The sequence below is a fragment of the Pseudopipra pipra genome, chromosome 26, assembly GCF_036250125.1.
Source record: "Pseudopipra pipra isolate bDixPip1 chromosome 26, bDixPip1.hap1, whole genome shotgun sequence".
Taxonomy (NCBI): domain Eukaryota; kingdom Metazoa; phylum Chordata; class Aves; order Passeriformes; family Pipridae; genus Pseudopipra; species Pseudopipra pipra.
The window spans coordinates 1,607,509-1,623,509 of NC_087574.1; the positions used below are offsets into that span (position 1 = coordinate 1,607,509).

The 16,001-nt window shown below is 51.5% G+C and overlaps 1 protein-coding gene across 2 annotated transcripts in view; it reads left to right on the forward strand.

The window, feature by feature from the left end:
• MYO1D (myosin ID) overlaps window positions 1-16,001 on the forward strand; it is a 147,411-nt gene that overhangs the window by 72,297 nt on the left and 59,113 nt on the right. For both annotated transcript variants that reach the window (XM_064636902.1, XM_064636901.1), the window contains exons 17-19: window positions 7,128-7,351; window positions 8,875-9,019; window positions 9,503-9,607. In XM_064636902.1, coding sequence (XP_064492972.1) covers window positions 7,128-7,351; window positions 8,875-9,019; window positions 9,503-9,607 — 474 coding nt within the window. The remainder of the gene's footprint in view (window positions 1-7,127; window positions 7,352-8,874; window positions 9,020-9,502; window positions 9,608-16,001) is intronic.

The following is a 16,001-nucleotide window of genomic DNA, read 5'->3' on the forward strand; positions in this document are numbered from 1 at the left end:
CTGAGCCCAGGATGGAGAGCTCTGGCTGTTTGTGTCCTTGCAGCTGCCAGTCATGGGAGACCTGCTCATCCCTGCCCTGCTGAGGCAGGATTTCACTCAGGACTGGCAGGGAAGGAACTTGTGAAGGAGAGGAAAGCTGGAGAGGGACTCGTAGTGTCACTTCCATTGTGAAGCTGGAGAGGGACCCAGGACAAGGGATTGAAGTGCAGGGGGAATGGCTCCCCACTGCCAGAGGGCAGGTTAGATGGGATATTGGGAGAAATCCTTCCCTGGGAGGGTGAGGAGGCCCTGGCACAGGGTGCCCAGAGAAGCTGTGGCTGCCCCTGGATCCCTGGAAGTGTCCAAGGCCAGGTTGGACGGGGCTTGGAGCAACCTGGGCTGGTGGAAGGTGTCCCTGCCCATGGCAGGGGGTGGAACTGGGTGGCTCTGAGGTCCCTTCCCACCCAAAGCAGTCTGGGATTCCGTGACTCTGGATGTCTGTCACATCCTCTCCCTGTCCTCCCTTCCCACAAGAAGTGTCCCAGCTAATTCCATTTCTCCGTGTTTGGAGATTGTTCTGTGCTTCTGGTTGTCCTTGGCAGCCTTTGCCAGCAATAAAAGCTGCAGAGGATGAACTGACCTGTAGTTCCATATCTTCAGCATGAAAACCTCTACCTTGAATTTTCATGGGATGAGAGAAGGTTCCTGCCTCCTTCTGATGGCAGCAGCCTTGTTCTGGTGACTGCAAACTCCTGTGCTTCCTGATCCAGGACCTTTGGCAGTTCTCAGCTGTTTATATGAAGTTCTCTCTTTATTCCCAACATCTCCCTTCCATGGAAGGGGCAGTGGGCACGGCCCCAAGGCTGCCAGAGCTCCGGGAGGGTTTGGACAATGCTCTGAGGGACAGGGTGGGATTGTTGGGGTGTCCTGGGCAGAGCCAGGGGTTGGACTCGGTGACCTCCTTCCAGCTCAGGATATTCTTGATTCCTGGTTGTTGAGGCTTGGATTTAAACCATTTCCTTCCAGTGGGATCCGAATTCACTCCAATGGGGAAAAGGCAGATGACAAACTGAGGGGTGTGGATGTAGGCAGGTGTGATGGAGCCACTCCATCACACCCCTGCCCTGGGAGATGACCCTCTGGAAGCAATCAGGGCTGGGGTAATTAAAGCTTTCTGGGATTGAACATTTATCCAGCGCCGGGGCCGCCCCAGCGTGTGGGATGTAAATATTTAATCACCCTGCCCATGTGAGAGCCTTTAAAGCTGGGCAGGGAGGTTCCTGCCACTGTGAATGATGGGCTTTTGGTTTATTCTTCCCAGCTTGGCTGCCTGCAGGGGCAGCCTGAGCAGGGGCACATGAAATATTGACTGGGAGAGGAGGTGTGTGGGGCGGGAAGGAGTTTTTTCCAAGGGTTGGTTCCTTGCAGAACTGCTCAGAAATCCAACACTGGGGTTTCATTTAGACAGGCTGGGTTTGTTTTGGATGCTGGGCATTGCTTTGCTTGCTCGTGTGTTTGGACTGGGGGCTGTGTGGGTTTTCTCTGTGTTTGCAGAGATTGCAGCATTTAGGTCAAATCTAGATTATCCCTTTTTCCGTGGAAGATGTGCAGGAGAGGCAATCCCATCACTCTGGGCCCACCCTGGCTGCTCTGCTGGCTTTCCCTGTGCTCTGCAGGGCCCATGGCATTGTTTTCCTCTCTTTCTTCCTTTCCCCTCCCCTTTTTTTAATGGGGAATCCAGAGCTTGGAGGCAGCCTGCAATGTGCCTGGATTGGTGTGCAGGATTTATGTGGTGCTGAGGTGATGGACGTGAGCTGTGTGAGGCTTCTTTCATCTCAGAAACTCTGCCAGAAGCTCACTGAGGTTTTTATGCTGATTCTAAAGGCACGTTCAGATCTCCCCTGCCTGTCATCTGACACTTAATTCATTAAATTTTAATCAAAACCCACGTGAATTAAACATACTTCATCAAAAAAAATAATCAGTCAGTGCTTCCCCTAAGCTGGGATGTGACTCCTGGTTTGGGTGAATGGTTTGGTTCTTTCTGTGCAAGTCTCAGTTCTGCTGCACTGGGAGGAGTGGGATCACCACTGGGATCACCTCTGGGATCACCACTGGGATCACCTCTGGGATCACCTCTGGGATCACCTCTTGAGAGGGAAGCAGGAACAGCAAGGAACTCCCTTACTAGAAGCAGCTGTAGAAATAAATACTCTTTGTAATGTTCAGCATTTTCAGCTGAATTTATGGTGTTCAGACTTAATTTTTCCAACCTTCTCCTTTCTCTCTATCCCTTCTGCTGGCCCTTTATTCCTAATTGCACTTGCCCTCTTAATTTTTCTTCCCCTGACCTTCAGGAGGATGAAACACAGAGAAGGCAAAGGTGTTGAAAGAGATGAGAAGAGACCGTGGGTGGGGGCTGGATGGGGGAAATGTTTGTTTGCTTTGTTGTTTTTGTTTTATCATAGGGGGTTATTTTATTTTTTTAAGCCTAAAAACTCCTTTTCTTTCCGTTTCCAATGTAATCATAGTTCTCTCTCTGCCCTTGAGTGCATCATTTGCTCGTGGGCCCCTTCCCTGCCTGCACATTGTGGAGCCAACACCTTGTGCTGGTTATTCCTTTCCTCCACCTGCCCTGCCTGGTGTCCTTGTGGGGACAACTCCCCTTGTGGGGACAATCCAGTCCTTGTTCCTGCTTGGTCACAGGGCTCTGTGCTAATCAGTGACAGAATCCATTGCTTTGGAGTCTGCCCCTGGCTGGATGACTTTGAAAACTGTCATCAAACAGGATTTTTGGGGATCCATCACATCCCCCCACTCCCTCCCTCATGCCCTGCTCGCATCTCCACCTCCTCAGCCCCCTGGAATGCTGCCAGATCCCTCTGGTGTCCTGTCCCTGCTGTGCCTGGCTGGGACTGGGAGCTGAGGAGGCAGATGGCTCTGGAGCTCGTGCTGAAGCCGTTCCAGCAGTGTCACTCTGATTTCAGGCTCGTTCTGCCCCGCGGCTGATTTTTCCTGAAAGATCCCTGGACTCGGCTCTCCGAGTCTGCTGCCCCTCTGTCAGGTTTGCTGGGAGCTGGCTCTGGATTCAGGAGCTGTCAAGGCAACCTCAGGAGGTCAGACAAGGACATCTTTAGCCTCATTCCCATGGGAAGCCGGGGTAACCAGCAGGGAAAGCCACAGGAGGGGGGAAGGGGAATATCGATTTCTTCCTGCCTGTGGGAGGGATGAGGGCTCTGCTGTCCCAGCCTGGTTTGCACAGACCCTGCAAGATTTGCTAAAAACTACTGAAACCACCAGGTGGGGAGTGGCTGGGTTGAAGTGGATCTGAGAGTTGGTCAGATCTCAGAGAGGTGATGCAGGGGAGCTGCTAAATCCCTTCTGAACTGTGTGTGAAAATCCCCTGGACATTTTCCTGGGTGCAAAGGGAAGTAAAACCCTGGATGTGCAGGTCATTCTGTTGGGTTTGGGGCACAGGTTGCCCAGAGAAGCTGTGGCTGCCCCATCCCTGGAAGTGTCCAAGGCCAGGTTGGAGCCACCTGGGCTAGTGGAAGGTGTCCCTGCCCATGGCAGGGGGTGGCACTGGATGAGCTTTAAGGTCCCTTCCAGCCCAACCATTCTATGATTCCATGATTCTGTGATCCCCCTCTGTCTTGTCTGTGCCCCTCTGCTCACAACTGCACAACTCAGAGTGCACAAAGTGCCTGCACAACAAGGACTTTGCTGCTTTGATGCCTCCTGTTGTCCATAGGATTGGACAGTCCGTGTTCCTGGAAGTGTCTGTGGGACCATCAGGCAGCTCAGAGTTACTGAGGGGCTGCTTGAAGCAGAAATGAGCCCTGGCTCATTCAGAGAACCACCAAGCCAGAAAAACAATTAATCAGGGAAATATTTGTCCCCCATTCCCTGGGAGAAGTTTGTTCTCACCTTTGACTGTCTCCTCACCTTCAGGAGGTGGCTCCTGGGGAGGCCCTGCCGAGCTGGGAGGTTATCCAGTTACCCAGTGATGACAACTTGATTTGAGGCCGTGCTGTTCATTAGTACTTCCCTGTGTGTAGCTGGGGGGCATTGCCTGGGCTGGATAATTGGATTTGGGAGGCCAAATTGTGACACCTCTTGCTGTGCAGCCACTTTCTGTGGTGATGCAGCTGATCCAGCATCGGGGCAATCTGTTCAGCCTTTGTCCTGGCTGCTGGAGAGAGGACCCACAGCGAGAGACTTCCCTCCAGAGCCCAAAGCAGTGAAATCCAGCCCTTGCTCTGTGTCTAAAAACCGGTTCACAATGATTTGAGGGAAAGCTGGCAGAAGTGAAGCCCTGCAAAGTCTTTATCAGCTTACACAGATTTACTGTGGGTTCTTTTCTGGAGATCCTTTGTAACACTCAAAGGCTGTTTCTCTGCGACCTGGATCCCTTTGTTCCTCATTTCTGTTCTTATTAAATTGAAAAATGAGAAGTTAGCAAGAGGTTTTTAGCCAGTTGCTCCTGCTTATTGCCCATACATCCCTTACAGGTACATTTTATGACTCTTCATAGGAGTCTGCTTAACGATCTCAAGCAATCCAAGGCTTCTTTGCTCTTCTTTAACAAAGGCCACAAATTACTCCAGTGCTCTTTTTAAATGCTCAATTATTTGGTTCTAGTTGGTGATTCTGTCGAATTCCAGAGTTTGTGAGCCTGCTCTGCCCTCAGACAGGGGAATGCCAGCTTAAATCCAGCCTCACACACTCTGGGTGAAATCCAGGCCCTGTGCAAGGCAGGTTTATCCTGTGGCTGCAGGAGGCCTTGAGCTTCTGAGCAGCTCTGGTACCCTTTCCGTGGTGATGCTCTTGGATCTCTTTGTGATGGATCTAAAGCCACAATCACATCTGAGGGTGCTCAGAGTGACTGCTAAGCACAGCATCTGTGGTGCAGGGGGTGCCGCTTCCCCTCAGTCTCTGTAATGACTTCAAGGAATAAACGAGAAGAGTGTTCTGTAGTATTTTATCCACACACAGGGTGGAGGTTCTGAGCTCACTGGGTAACTCCTGCTTTGTCTCCCTGCTGGTTTGTTGGTCTGCTCAGTGCAGCAGTGACGGTTCTGCCCTGCTTTCAGGGGCTGCTTTCTGGGCTTCCTGCTCTGACCCTTCCCTTCCCTGTCCCGTGTCCAACCTGGCTTCCCCAGCTCTTCCCTTCAAGTGCTGCAATGGTCTCTATTCCCACACCTTTGGAGAGCAGCCCTGGTGGGGATTGGGGCTGTGAAGGAGCTCATTGCCTTTGGTCACCTTGTGTGTGTTGGTTGTTCTCAGAATCACAAAGTGCTTTGGGTTGGAAGAGACCTTGTAGACCACCCAGTGCCACCCCCTGCCATGGGCAGGGACACCTTCCACCAGCCCAGGTTGCTCCAAGCCCCATCCAACCTGGCCTTGGACACTTCCAGGGATCCAGGGGCAGCCACAGCTTCTCTGGGCAACCTGTGCCAGGGCCTCCCCACCCTCACAGGCAACAATTTCTTCCCACTATCCCATCTATCCCCGCCCTCTGGCAGTGGGAAGCCATTCCCGGTGTCCTGCCCCTCCATCTCCTCCATTCCCTGTGTCCAAAGCCCAGCTCTCCTGGAGCTGAAGCAACTCCCCAGGCCCTGCCAGAGCTCCATGGATCATGTCTGTTGGGAACAGGAGATGTCCCACACAGGGACAGTGAGGAAAGGAGGATGAGAAGGGGTTACTCTGACTGAGGTTAAACAAAGAAAGTCCTCTGGTTTTGAAAGTTTGGGACCCAAAATCTCAATTTCTCTTTGGAGTGTCTGGAGAAAAGCAGCCCCTCCCATCCCTGCTCTGGTTGCTGCCCAGAGCTTCCTCAGCCACATGGCAGCACTGGCAGGGAAGCTGCCAGGAGAACCTTTGACTTCAGCTTCCTCAAGCAACTGTCGTGTTGAAAACTGCCTCGGGTCATTAATTAATTCTGCTGTAAATAGAAGGCTTGATATTCATCACCAGTGCTGGGGGATGTTTCTCAAGAGGGAAATGAGCTGGCAGGGCAGGGAAGCTCCCCGTGGGTGCAGGAGACTCGTTACCCCTCCAGTGACATTCTGCAAGGAAACAAAACAGTCTTGGCTGGGTGGGTTGTTTTGGAGGGCAGGGATCCCCTGGGAGGTGTGACAACCTGGGAGTGCTCAGCTGGGTTCCTCTGGTGATGGGATGGAAGCTGCCCCTGCCCAGCCCTCCTTCCTCCTGCGTGGGGGCTTCTCCTCAGGAGTTGGTTGCCGTGGAGCACCTTCCTGCACCACCCCCCTGGCATGGGGTGCCAGGAGAAGGCCAGAACCTGCCTTGCAGGTTCAAACCCAGGTTTGTGCCCTGCAGGCACAAACACAACTCTCAGTGATGCCAGTGGAGCTGGTCCCCATCCCAAAGCTCAGGGGGATGTCCTTTGTTTTGCATGTTTGGTTGCTTTTCCCCAGAACAGATGTTCCCAAATTATTTTCAAAGCAAGCTTTTTTTAATCAGTTAAAATTGTTTCTTGATAATTGTTCTCGATGGTAAATTAGCAAAGAATCATGGAAGGGTTTGGGTTGGAAGGGAAGGACCTTAAAGCCCATCCAGTGCCACCCCCTGCCATGGGCAGGGACACCTTCCACTGTCCCAGGTTGCTCCAAGCCCCGTCCAACCTGGCCTTGGACACTTCCAGGGATGCAGAGGCAGCCACAGCTTCTCTGGGCAACCTGTGCCAGGGCCTCCCCACCCTCCCAGGGAAGGATTTCTTCCCACTAGCCCATCTAATCCTGCCCTCTGGCAGTGGGAAGCCATTCCCCCTTGTCCTGTCCCTCCATCCCTTGTCCCCAGTCCCTCTCCAGCCCTTTAGGCCCTGGAAGGTGCTCTGAGGTCTCCCAGGAGCCTTCTCTTCTCCAAGGGAACACCCCCAGCATTCCCAGCCTCTCTCCATGGCAGAGGTGCTCCCGCCCTTTGATCATTTCCGTGGCCTCCTCTGGACTCTCTCCAGCAGGTCCCTGTGCCGGGATCTCGATGGTGTTCTCCAGCAGTGTTTTAACTGGATTGGCTCGGGAAGTCACTCCCTTGAGATAAACCCGTGGCTTTCATCGCTGTCAGAGGAGTATGCAAAGCAAACCAACATCCTGCTGCTCCTTGCTAAAGCTGTTTCCCCCCTGGCCCAGGTCTGGAGGGGCACCCTGGCCCGGCTGCGGTACCGGCGGACGAAGGCCGCGCTGACCATCCTGCGGCACTACCGGCGCTACAAGGTCAAGTCCTACATCCGGGAGGTCTCGCGGCGCTTCCACAACGTGCGGCAGCTGCGGGACCGCGGCAGGAACGTGCAGTGGCCCACGCCCCCCAAGGTGCTGCGGCGCTTCGAGGAGGCCCTGCAGGCCATCTACCACAGGTACCCCCCAAACCCGCGCCCTCCTCACCCCACAGCTGCTGCCGGGGCCTGGAACCTCGGGCAGAGCACTGAGAGCATCGGGGGGGCAGAGGGGAAGTGGGTTTGGCCGAGCAGGTATTTATTGTTTCAGAGATTTATCGTTGAGTCACAGAATGTTCTGTGTTGGAAGGGACCCACAAGGGTCTTCGAGTCCAACTCTCAAGTGAATGACCAGTGTAGAATCACAGGATGGTTTGAGTTGGGAGGGACTTTAAAAACCATCTTGTTCCAACCCCCTGCCATGGGCAGGGACACCTTCCACTAGATAATGTTCCATTAAAATAAAATAAAATAAGATAAAAGACAATCTTAGAATCTCATCGAATCACAGGATGATTTGGGTTGGAAGGGACTTTAAAGACCATCTTGTTCCAACCCCCTGCCATGGGCAGGGACACCTTCCACTAGAATGTTCCATTAAAATAAGATAAAATAAAATCATAGAATCTCAATAAATCACAAGATGGTTTGGGTGGAAGGGACAATAAAACTCATCCAGTTCCACCCCTGCCATGGGCAGGGACACTTTCCACTAGCCCAGGTTGCCCCAAGTCATTTAATGAGGCTGGAGTTGTATTTCCTTCCTCGGCCCCTTTCTGGCCTTTCTGCTTGGTTTTAAAAGGAAAGAGCAGCTACTGTAAGATGAGGGGGAAGAGAAAAGGAATCTTCCTGACTTCTTGCAGCAAGGCAGTGTTTTCCTGCAGTGAACTGAGCAATGTTCCCCTGGTCACCCATGTTCTGTGGGCAGAAAAGGTGTTTGTACCGTTATCAAACCCCCTGGTATCTAAAGGCCGGTGACTTTTTTCTCTGGGAAGCTTTAGGCAAAGTAGTTATAATTCCAGTTTGAAAAATTATGAATTTCTGAAAGTGGCTGAACAAAAGAAATGTTGGCTGGAGGGGCTGTCAGAGATCTCCCATCCAGCCATCTGTTTGCAGGAGGGGTTACCACCAGCTCTAGATCAAGTCAGCTTTGTTATTTTCCCCAGCTGTCTCTTGAAAAAGAGACATCCATCCACCCACAGCCTGTCTGGGTAGAGAGCCCTGCTTTCAGAATAAGCACAATTACCATAACTACAGAGTTTTAGTTGCTAAAAGTCTTTTTATAGCATTAATCCTGGAGACGTGGTGCTGCTGCCGAAGGCTGGAGCGTGGTGTGGGGCCATGGATGGGCTGTTCCATGGTGCAGTTGGTCAGGTTTGAATTGAAGGGCCAAATTCAGCTGTTAAAGGAGAATGATGTTGTAAACGAGCCCAAAAATAGTCTTGGAAACACTTTATTGCAAACAGAGGCACCAGGAGTTGACTTCTGGATGCAGGAGAGGGAGTTTGGCAGCCAAAGCTGTCAGGTTGGAGATGATCTGTGGCATTAGAATGTCAGCTGGCATTTCCAGCTCCAAGGAAGGACTGTTTAGGGGTTCCTTGTGGCAGCAGGAGTCCCTGCAGGGTGTGGTCCAGGCTGTGGCACTGACTGGGCTGTTCTGGCAGGTGGAGAGCGGGTGAGCTCATCCGGAGCGTCCCACCAGAAGTCCTCCCCCAGCTGAGGGCCAAGGTGGCTGCCATGGAGGTGCTGAAGGGTCACAGAGCTGACATTGGCCTCCAGAGGGCCTGGCAGGGCAATTACATCGCACTGGTGAGTCTGAGGGACTGGCACAGTCCCTGGGGCAAAGGGGCCAAAAGGGTGGAAATCTGGAAAAATGGCTGTTGGTTTCCTGGAAGGGAGAAGTACTTTGAGGTCTCCTGTGTAAATGGGTTTATGTAGTTCGGAATCCTGACTTCCACTGCTCCAGGAGTGATTTTTCTGAGTTCTGGGCAGTGCCAGCAGTTAAAGGTGGTGAGCAGTGCCATCAGCTCTGAAATGGGCCAGGGCAGACCTCAGTGGAACACTAAAATGCTGGATATAGTGGGAAAAGGCATAGAGTGAACAGGAACAAACCTGGCAGGTTTGATTTCTTCCCTGTGCTCTGTCTTTCCTTTAAGGGTTTGCTCAGTGGAGGTTTGGTTTCACAAAGCACAGAACTCCCTGGCGAGGCGCGGGCGGGAGGGAGCCTGGTCACTGCCATCCCCCTGCCCTCAGTCCCCAGGGAGGGTCCTGAGCCTGTGTTTGCTCTTCCAGAAGCCAGACAGCCCCCAGAGCTCGGGCTCCTTCGTCCCTGTGGCCAACGAGCTGAAGAGGAAGGACAAGTACATGAACGTCCTCTTCTCCTGCCACGTCCGCAAGGTACCACATGGGCTGCAGGGAACTCCCTGGATCCAGGGAAACCTTGGGAAGCCAAGGGCAGGGGGGTGACCCTGGGGATGTTTGAACAGGCAGCAGGTCAAAGCAGTCGTGTTCCAAGGAACTGTGATTTCTAGGTGGTCCCTCAGCACCTGCTGCACCAGAGAGTTGGGTTGGGTTGGGATGGATTGGGTGGGATTGAGTTGGGTTGGGTTGAGTTGAGTTGGGTTGGGTTGGATTGGTTTGAATTGGGATGGGTTGGGATGGATTGGGTTGAATTGGCTTGGGATGGATAGGGTTGGGTTGGAATGGATTGGGTTGGGTTGGATTGGGTTGGGATGGATTGGGTTGAGTTGGATTGAGTTGGGATGGATTGGGTTGGGTTGGGTTGGATTGGGTTGAACTGGGTTGAGTTGGGATGGATTGGGTTGGGTTGGGTTGGGATGGACTGAGTTGGGATGGATTGGGTTGGGATGGATTGGGTTGGGATGGATTGGGTTGGGATGGATTGGGTTGGGTTGGGATGGATTGGGTTGGGATGGATTGGAATGGGATGGATTGAGTTGGGATGGATTGGGTTGAGTTGGATTGAGTTGGGATGGATTGGATTGGGTTGGGTTGGGTTGGAATGGATTGGGTTGGGATGGATTGGGTTGGGATGGATTGGGTTGAGTTGGATTGAGTTGGGATGGATTGGATGGGGTTGGGATGGATTGGGTTGGGTTGGGATGGATTGGGTTGGGATGGATTGGGTTGGGATGGATAGAGTTGAGTTGGATTGAGTTGGGATGGATAGGGTTGGGTTGGGATGGATAGGGTTGAGTTGGATTGAGTTGGGATGGATTGGGTTGGGTTGGGATGGATTGGGTTGGGATGGATTGGGATGGGATGGATTGGGTTGGGATGGATTGGGTTGGGATGGATTGGGTTGGGATGGATTGGGTTGGGTTGGGTTGGGATGGATTGGGATGGATTGGGTTGGGATGGATAGGGTTGAATTGGATTGAGTTGGGATGGATTGGGTTGGGTTGGGATGGATTGGGATGGGATGGATTGGGTTGGGATGGATTGGGATGGGATGGATTGGGTTGGGATGGATAGAGTTGAGTTGGATTGAGTTGGGATGGATTGGGTTGGGTTGGGATGGATAGGGTTGAGTTGGATTGAGTTGGGATGGATTGGGTTGGGTGGCTGCTGGAGCCTCATGTCAGAGACAGGAATAAATTGTAGTGGAAGGTGTCCCTGCCCATGACAGGGGGTTGGAACTGAGTGGTCTTTAAGGTCCTTTCAAACCAGACAATTCCATGACTCTGATTCTGCACAACTGGTTTGGGTCTGACATTTTTTGTAGCAGAATTGAGGGTTTTTTCCTTAATTTGGTTGGAAGGTTTAAAGAACTAATTAGAAAAACATGCTTGCCTGATTTTATGGGTAGCTCCTAATGATGCTGGTTTGAAATGTCTGTCAGGGAAGGATAGTTTGAGTTTTACAAAGCCAATTTCAGTGGCAGGCCACAGTTGCAGATATTCCAGTGTTTTTAAAAAGCTGTATATTTTTATTCCTTTTTATTTCTAAAAACGTGCTGCTGCAGTTGGTCCCTGTGTGCATAATTACCCTTTATGATTCTGCAAATATTATATCTAACAGTAACAACACAATTCATTCTGCAGCATAGAATCTCACTTTATTGTAAAACTTTGCTGGCATTAGTGAGTTGTGTTGTTTATTCAACAGTGATTTGTGTTTATAAAAATAGAAATCTCCTAATTGCTTTCCAGGCAGAAATATTTCAGTGGAGTGATTTGTTGCTGTTCCCGTGTTCTCTGTAAGAACAGGGTTTGCTGGTGGGATGAGTGGTTTGGGTGAATGTTGGTGTCAGGATTGGAGGAGGATCAGCTGGGTCTGAATCCAAACCTCCTCTTTACAACCCTGCAGCACTTGGGCTCTGTTGGGGACAAGGAAATACAAGGGGAGTTTCCCTCTGGCTTTTCTCAGGTTAGGCAGAAAACAAAATAATTCATCTTCTGATTCATTTAATGAACTTGTTCCGGTTGTTGCTGTTTCTGGCTGAATGGGATGAGTGTAAAAAGGACAATATTCAGAGATGTGGTGACAGGAACTGTGGTTTGGCTGGGAATGGAATCCCTCAAGGTCTGTGTGTGGTGTGTGGGTACCTGCTGGGGCAGTTTTCCCTTGCTCACTGTTACACAACTTTTAAGCTGTTAAGTCCTTGTGTGTCTCCTCCTGCTCCTGATTCAGCTCCCAAGGACAGTCCCCTGGGCAAGCCCAGGGCAAAGCAGGTTCCTGAAGCCCAGATTCATCCTCATCCCATTCCCTGTTGCAAGGACAGAGCTCCTGCCTTGGGCAGAAGAGTGTGAGCAGCAGTTTTGTGTTCCTGGGGAATGCAGGAATCCCTGAGCATTCCAAGGGGGCTGTTCCTGCACCTCCTGTGCTGGGAGGATCCATTTGGGGTTTGTTGGCACTGAGGTCCCAGCACTCCAACAGTCTGGGGATGGAACAGGTGCTCCCCACCAGCAAGTGGATTTCTCCTGAGCCTGAAAGGTTCCTGTCAGTGCTTTCAGAGGCAAAGCTTTAGCTGACCATGGGGGCATCAAAAAGGCAGCTCAGCTGAAAGCAGAAATACTGCAGAGACTGCAGGGTTACAGACTTGCAGCCTTCTGGGGTTTAAATTATCTTGTGGGTTTTTTGACCTTTTGAAAGGTTAAATTGTTGGTTGCTTTCTTCTCTCAGAGAGGTCAGGCTTGATCCCCCACTTGTCTGCTCATTTAGGGATTCCTTGGCACGGCTTTTGGGGTCACCAGTAAGGAAACCCCACGCCTGGAAGTGTCCAAGGCCAGCTTGGACAGGGCTTGGAGCAACCTGGGACAGCAGAAGGTGTCCCTGCCCGTGGCAGGGGGTGGGACTGGGTGAGTTTAAGGTCCCTCCCAAGCCAGACCATTCCATGATTCCATGATCCCAGCACTGCAGCTCTGTGGGATCTTTAGGGGGGTGTGTGAGCCTGGTGATTCCAGCACATCTCCATGTTACAACTCAAATGCAAACAACCATCCAAACCACCCCTGGAGGCAACATCATCTTGAGGGAACCATTTGTCTTCCTTCTTGTATGGACAAGGAACATCCAGGCAGACCTGGAGTGAGCAGAGGAGGGAGGACAAACAATGCTGAGCTTTGGAAGGGAACAAGACAAGGACTTGACATTTGAACATATAAGCCTTTGCCTTTCCAACCAAAGCCCCCTTTAGGTCCTCTGTTCTGGCTTCAGTCTGAGCCCTGGATTTGCAGACCAAGCAACAGTGAGAACTTACAGAGCCTGTGAGTGACCCCGTGCACTGACTGCAGGAGCACAGCCTTTACCCTGAGATCAGCCTTCCTTTGCCCTTCACATAAACAGTTTCTATCCTAAGCTGTCTCTTCAAAATGAAGCTTTTCTCTTGTCAAAAATACAAGCTGCAACATTCTCTTCTTACCCCAAAGCAACAGCAGTCCAAGGGTGTTCCTCAGGGCAGGGGGATCTCTCCTGATTGCTTTATTCCCTTTTCATTTTTAATAAAGAAAAGCATCAGGTTTCTTCCTTTCAGCTTTAACTCCCCCGTTTCCCACCAGATGTCACTGGCACAGGGTGGCACTTGGTGCTGGCACGTGCAGGCTGGGCCCGTGTCAGAGGGGACAGGGGGGAGGTTTGTCACGTTCCTGGTGCTAAACCTGGTTGGTTGTGCATTTACAAATTGGCTCTTTGTTTCTCAGCTGAAATTTGGTTCATGGGAAGCTTTAGCAGGGAACTGAAGAATGAGTTACAGAGATGGAAATGTAATTAATTATCAGGTGTTTTCCTTGCTTCCCTGAAGTAATTCTCCTGAACCAAGCAGCGTTAAGAATAAGGCTGCTCAGGTTCATCCAGGGGGTGTTTCCATGATTCAGCTTATTTGAGGATTCCTGGGCAAAACTGGTGCTGTTCCTGCTGGAGCCTCAGGCAGGAGGGTGTTCATGGGAATGAGAGGGCACTTTGGTGAGCTGGGCTGAAGGTTTGATTTCTGCCTTCCTTTGTGGCTTCCGTGAGGTCCCGAGTGACCAAACCACGTGTGAGCTGGTTCTTCACTGTCCCCAGCAGGTGCTGCTCTTTGAACTCTCAGATCACTGCAGTCTAAAACACTTCTTTCCTTGAACAGAAAAGACATTAAAAGGATCAATACTGGGCAACCTGAACAGACAGGGGTTAAACCCAACCTCACATGTTCAAACATGTTTATGTTTAAATACACACAGGATGTTGGTTCACCATTCAATTCCTCGAGAGAGAACTTTTTTTAGCTGATCTAATGAATTCTTCAGGAAGAATCTAGAAGATTCTAGATCAGGAGGAATATCTTCATGGGAAGGGTTGTCAGGCATTGGAAGGGGCTGGAATCCCCACCCCTGGAGGTGTCCAAGGAAGGCCTGGCCGTGGCTCTCAGAGCTCTGGGCTGGGGGACAAGGGGGGGAAGGGGCACAGGTTGGACTCGATCATCTTGAGGGGCTTTTCCAACCTAAATGGTTCTAAGCAGAGGAAGTAAATTTACCCAGGAACTGCTCTCCAAGTTTTGAGAGCTGCTGGTGAAGTTTTCTTCAGCTCTGAGTGCGTGGGGTCCCAATTTCAGCAGCTTGAGCTGAATAACAACGGGTGGCTCTGTTTGGAGCTGGTTTTGTGGAAGGGCTCTGAAGAGGCTTTGAAGCCTCACTGGGGGGAGGTGGATGTGCTTTGTGGTTGCTTCCTCTCAGTAGGTACAGGTAGAAGCAGGTCATTCCTGCCTGTGGAAAAATCCATCTTTTCTGGGCATTTGTGGTGCTCTTCACTTTTTCAAAGGAAATTTTCGAGATTTTTGCCTTAGGAAACCAAATGCATATTTCATGCAAACCTCCAGGTTTTGTTGGATCACCTAGGAAACAACAGATTCTCTTTTTTTTTCCTTCTTCTTAGAATAAGGCTTTTCTTCCCACTTTTCCCTTGTCACTTGTGGCACCAAGCTCCCTTGAGAGGAACAGCTCTTGAAGGCTGATGCCCTGCGGTGTCCAGAGGCTGCTGACAGAGACCTGAAAAACTTACTTAGAGATTTTCCAGCTCTAGGCCAGACCTTCATTTCCCCCATAAGCTTGTCAAGAAGTTTAAATTAGGACTGATTCGTATTTGGATCAACAAGATATAAATACAAAATGCCCAGAAGGTGCAGAGAACACAATGCTGGGAAGGGCTGTTCTCAGGAGGGGATGAGCTGTAGCTGAGAACATAAGGCCTGTCCTTACTCCTACAAACACAACAGTGGGTTTGCAATGTGTCTGAGTCCTTTCTGGGTCTGCTCCCCAACATGACAGTTTTTCCCTAAATTTGTACCTAAACCACAGCAGATTTTATTGACATAAATAAGCTGTAGCTGCACGAGGCACCTGAAGCAAAGTGGTTGCTTGGAAAGAGCTGAGAGGGCAGGAGTTTGGGAGCAATGAGAATGTGCTGCTCGGGTGAAATAAGCTGCTGGACCTCCCCTTTGGAACATCTCTGGAGCCGAATTTATGGTTCAGTGGGAACACTGAGGGGCTGGAGCATGTCCAGGGAAGGGAACGGAGCTGGGAAGGGGCTGGAGCAGCAGGAGCAGCTGAGGGAGCTGGGGGGGCTCAGCCTGGAGAAAAGGAGGCTCAGGGGGGACCTTCTGGCTCTGCAACCCCCTGACAGGAGGGGGGAGCCGGGGGGGGGGTCGGGCTCTGCTCCCAGGGAACAAGGGACAGGAGGAGAGGAAGCAGCCTTAAGCTGTGCCAGGGCAGGTTTAGGTTGGATTTTAGGGAAAATTTCTTCCTGGAAAGGGTTGTCCATCCCTGGCACAGGTGCCCAGGGCAGTGGTGGAGTCTCCATCCCTGGAGGGGTTTAAAAGGCCTGTGGATGTGTCACCTGGGGACATGGTCAGTGGTGGCCTTGGCAGTGCTGGGGAACAGTTGGACTTGATGCTCTCAGGCCTTTTCCTCCTTTATGATTCTGTGAAAGCTGAGCATGTTTTCCATCTCTGCTTCCTGGGCAGCAGCCACAGGACCTTCTGAGGTGGCCCTGGTGTCACAGCACTGAATCTGCTCTGTTTGTCACCATGGGCTCTGTGCTGGGGGTGGGCACAGACAACACACCAGCAGGGCCATGGCAGTGAGCAGGAGACGTTATCAGACTCTTTAAAAAAAGTTAAAATAAATCATCTGAGCTCCGTGTGGGGCAGATCCCAGGCTCGAAGGACTGGGGAAGGCTTTGGTTCAGCTGCCAGGACCCAGCAGGTGCTGAACCCTGAGCTGCACAGCCGGAGTTTGAGGAGTTTGAGGAGCCCGTGCTGCTCTGCTCCAACACCTCGACGTGGCACCAGGCCCTC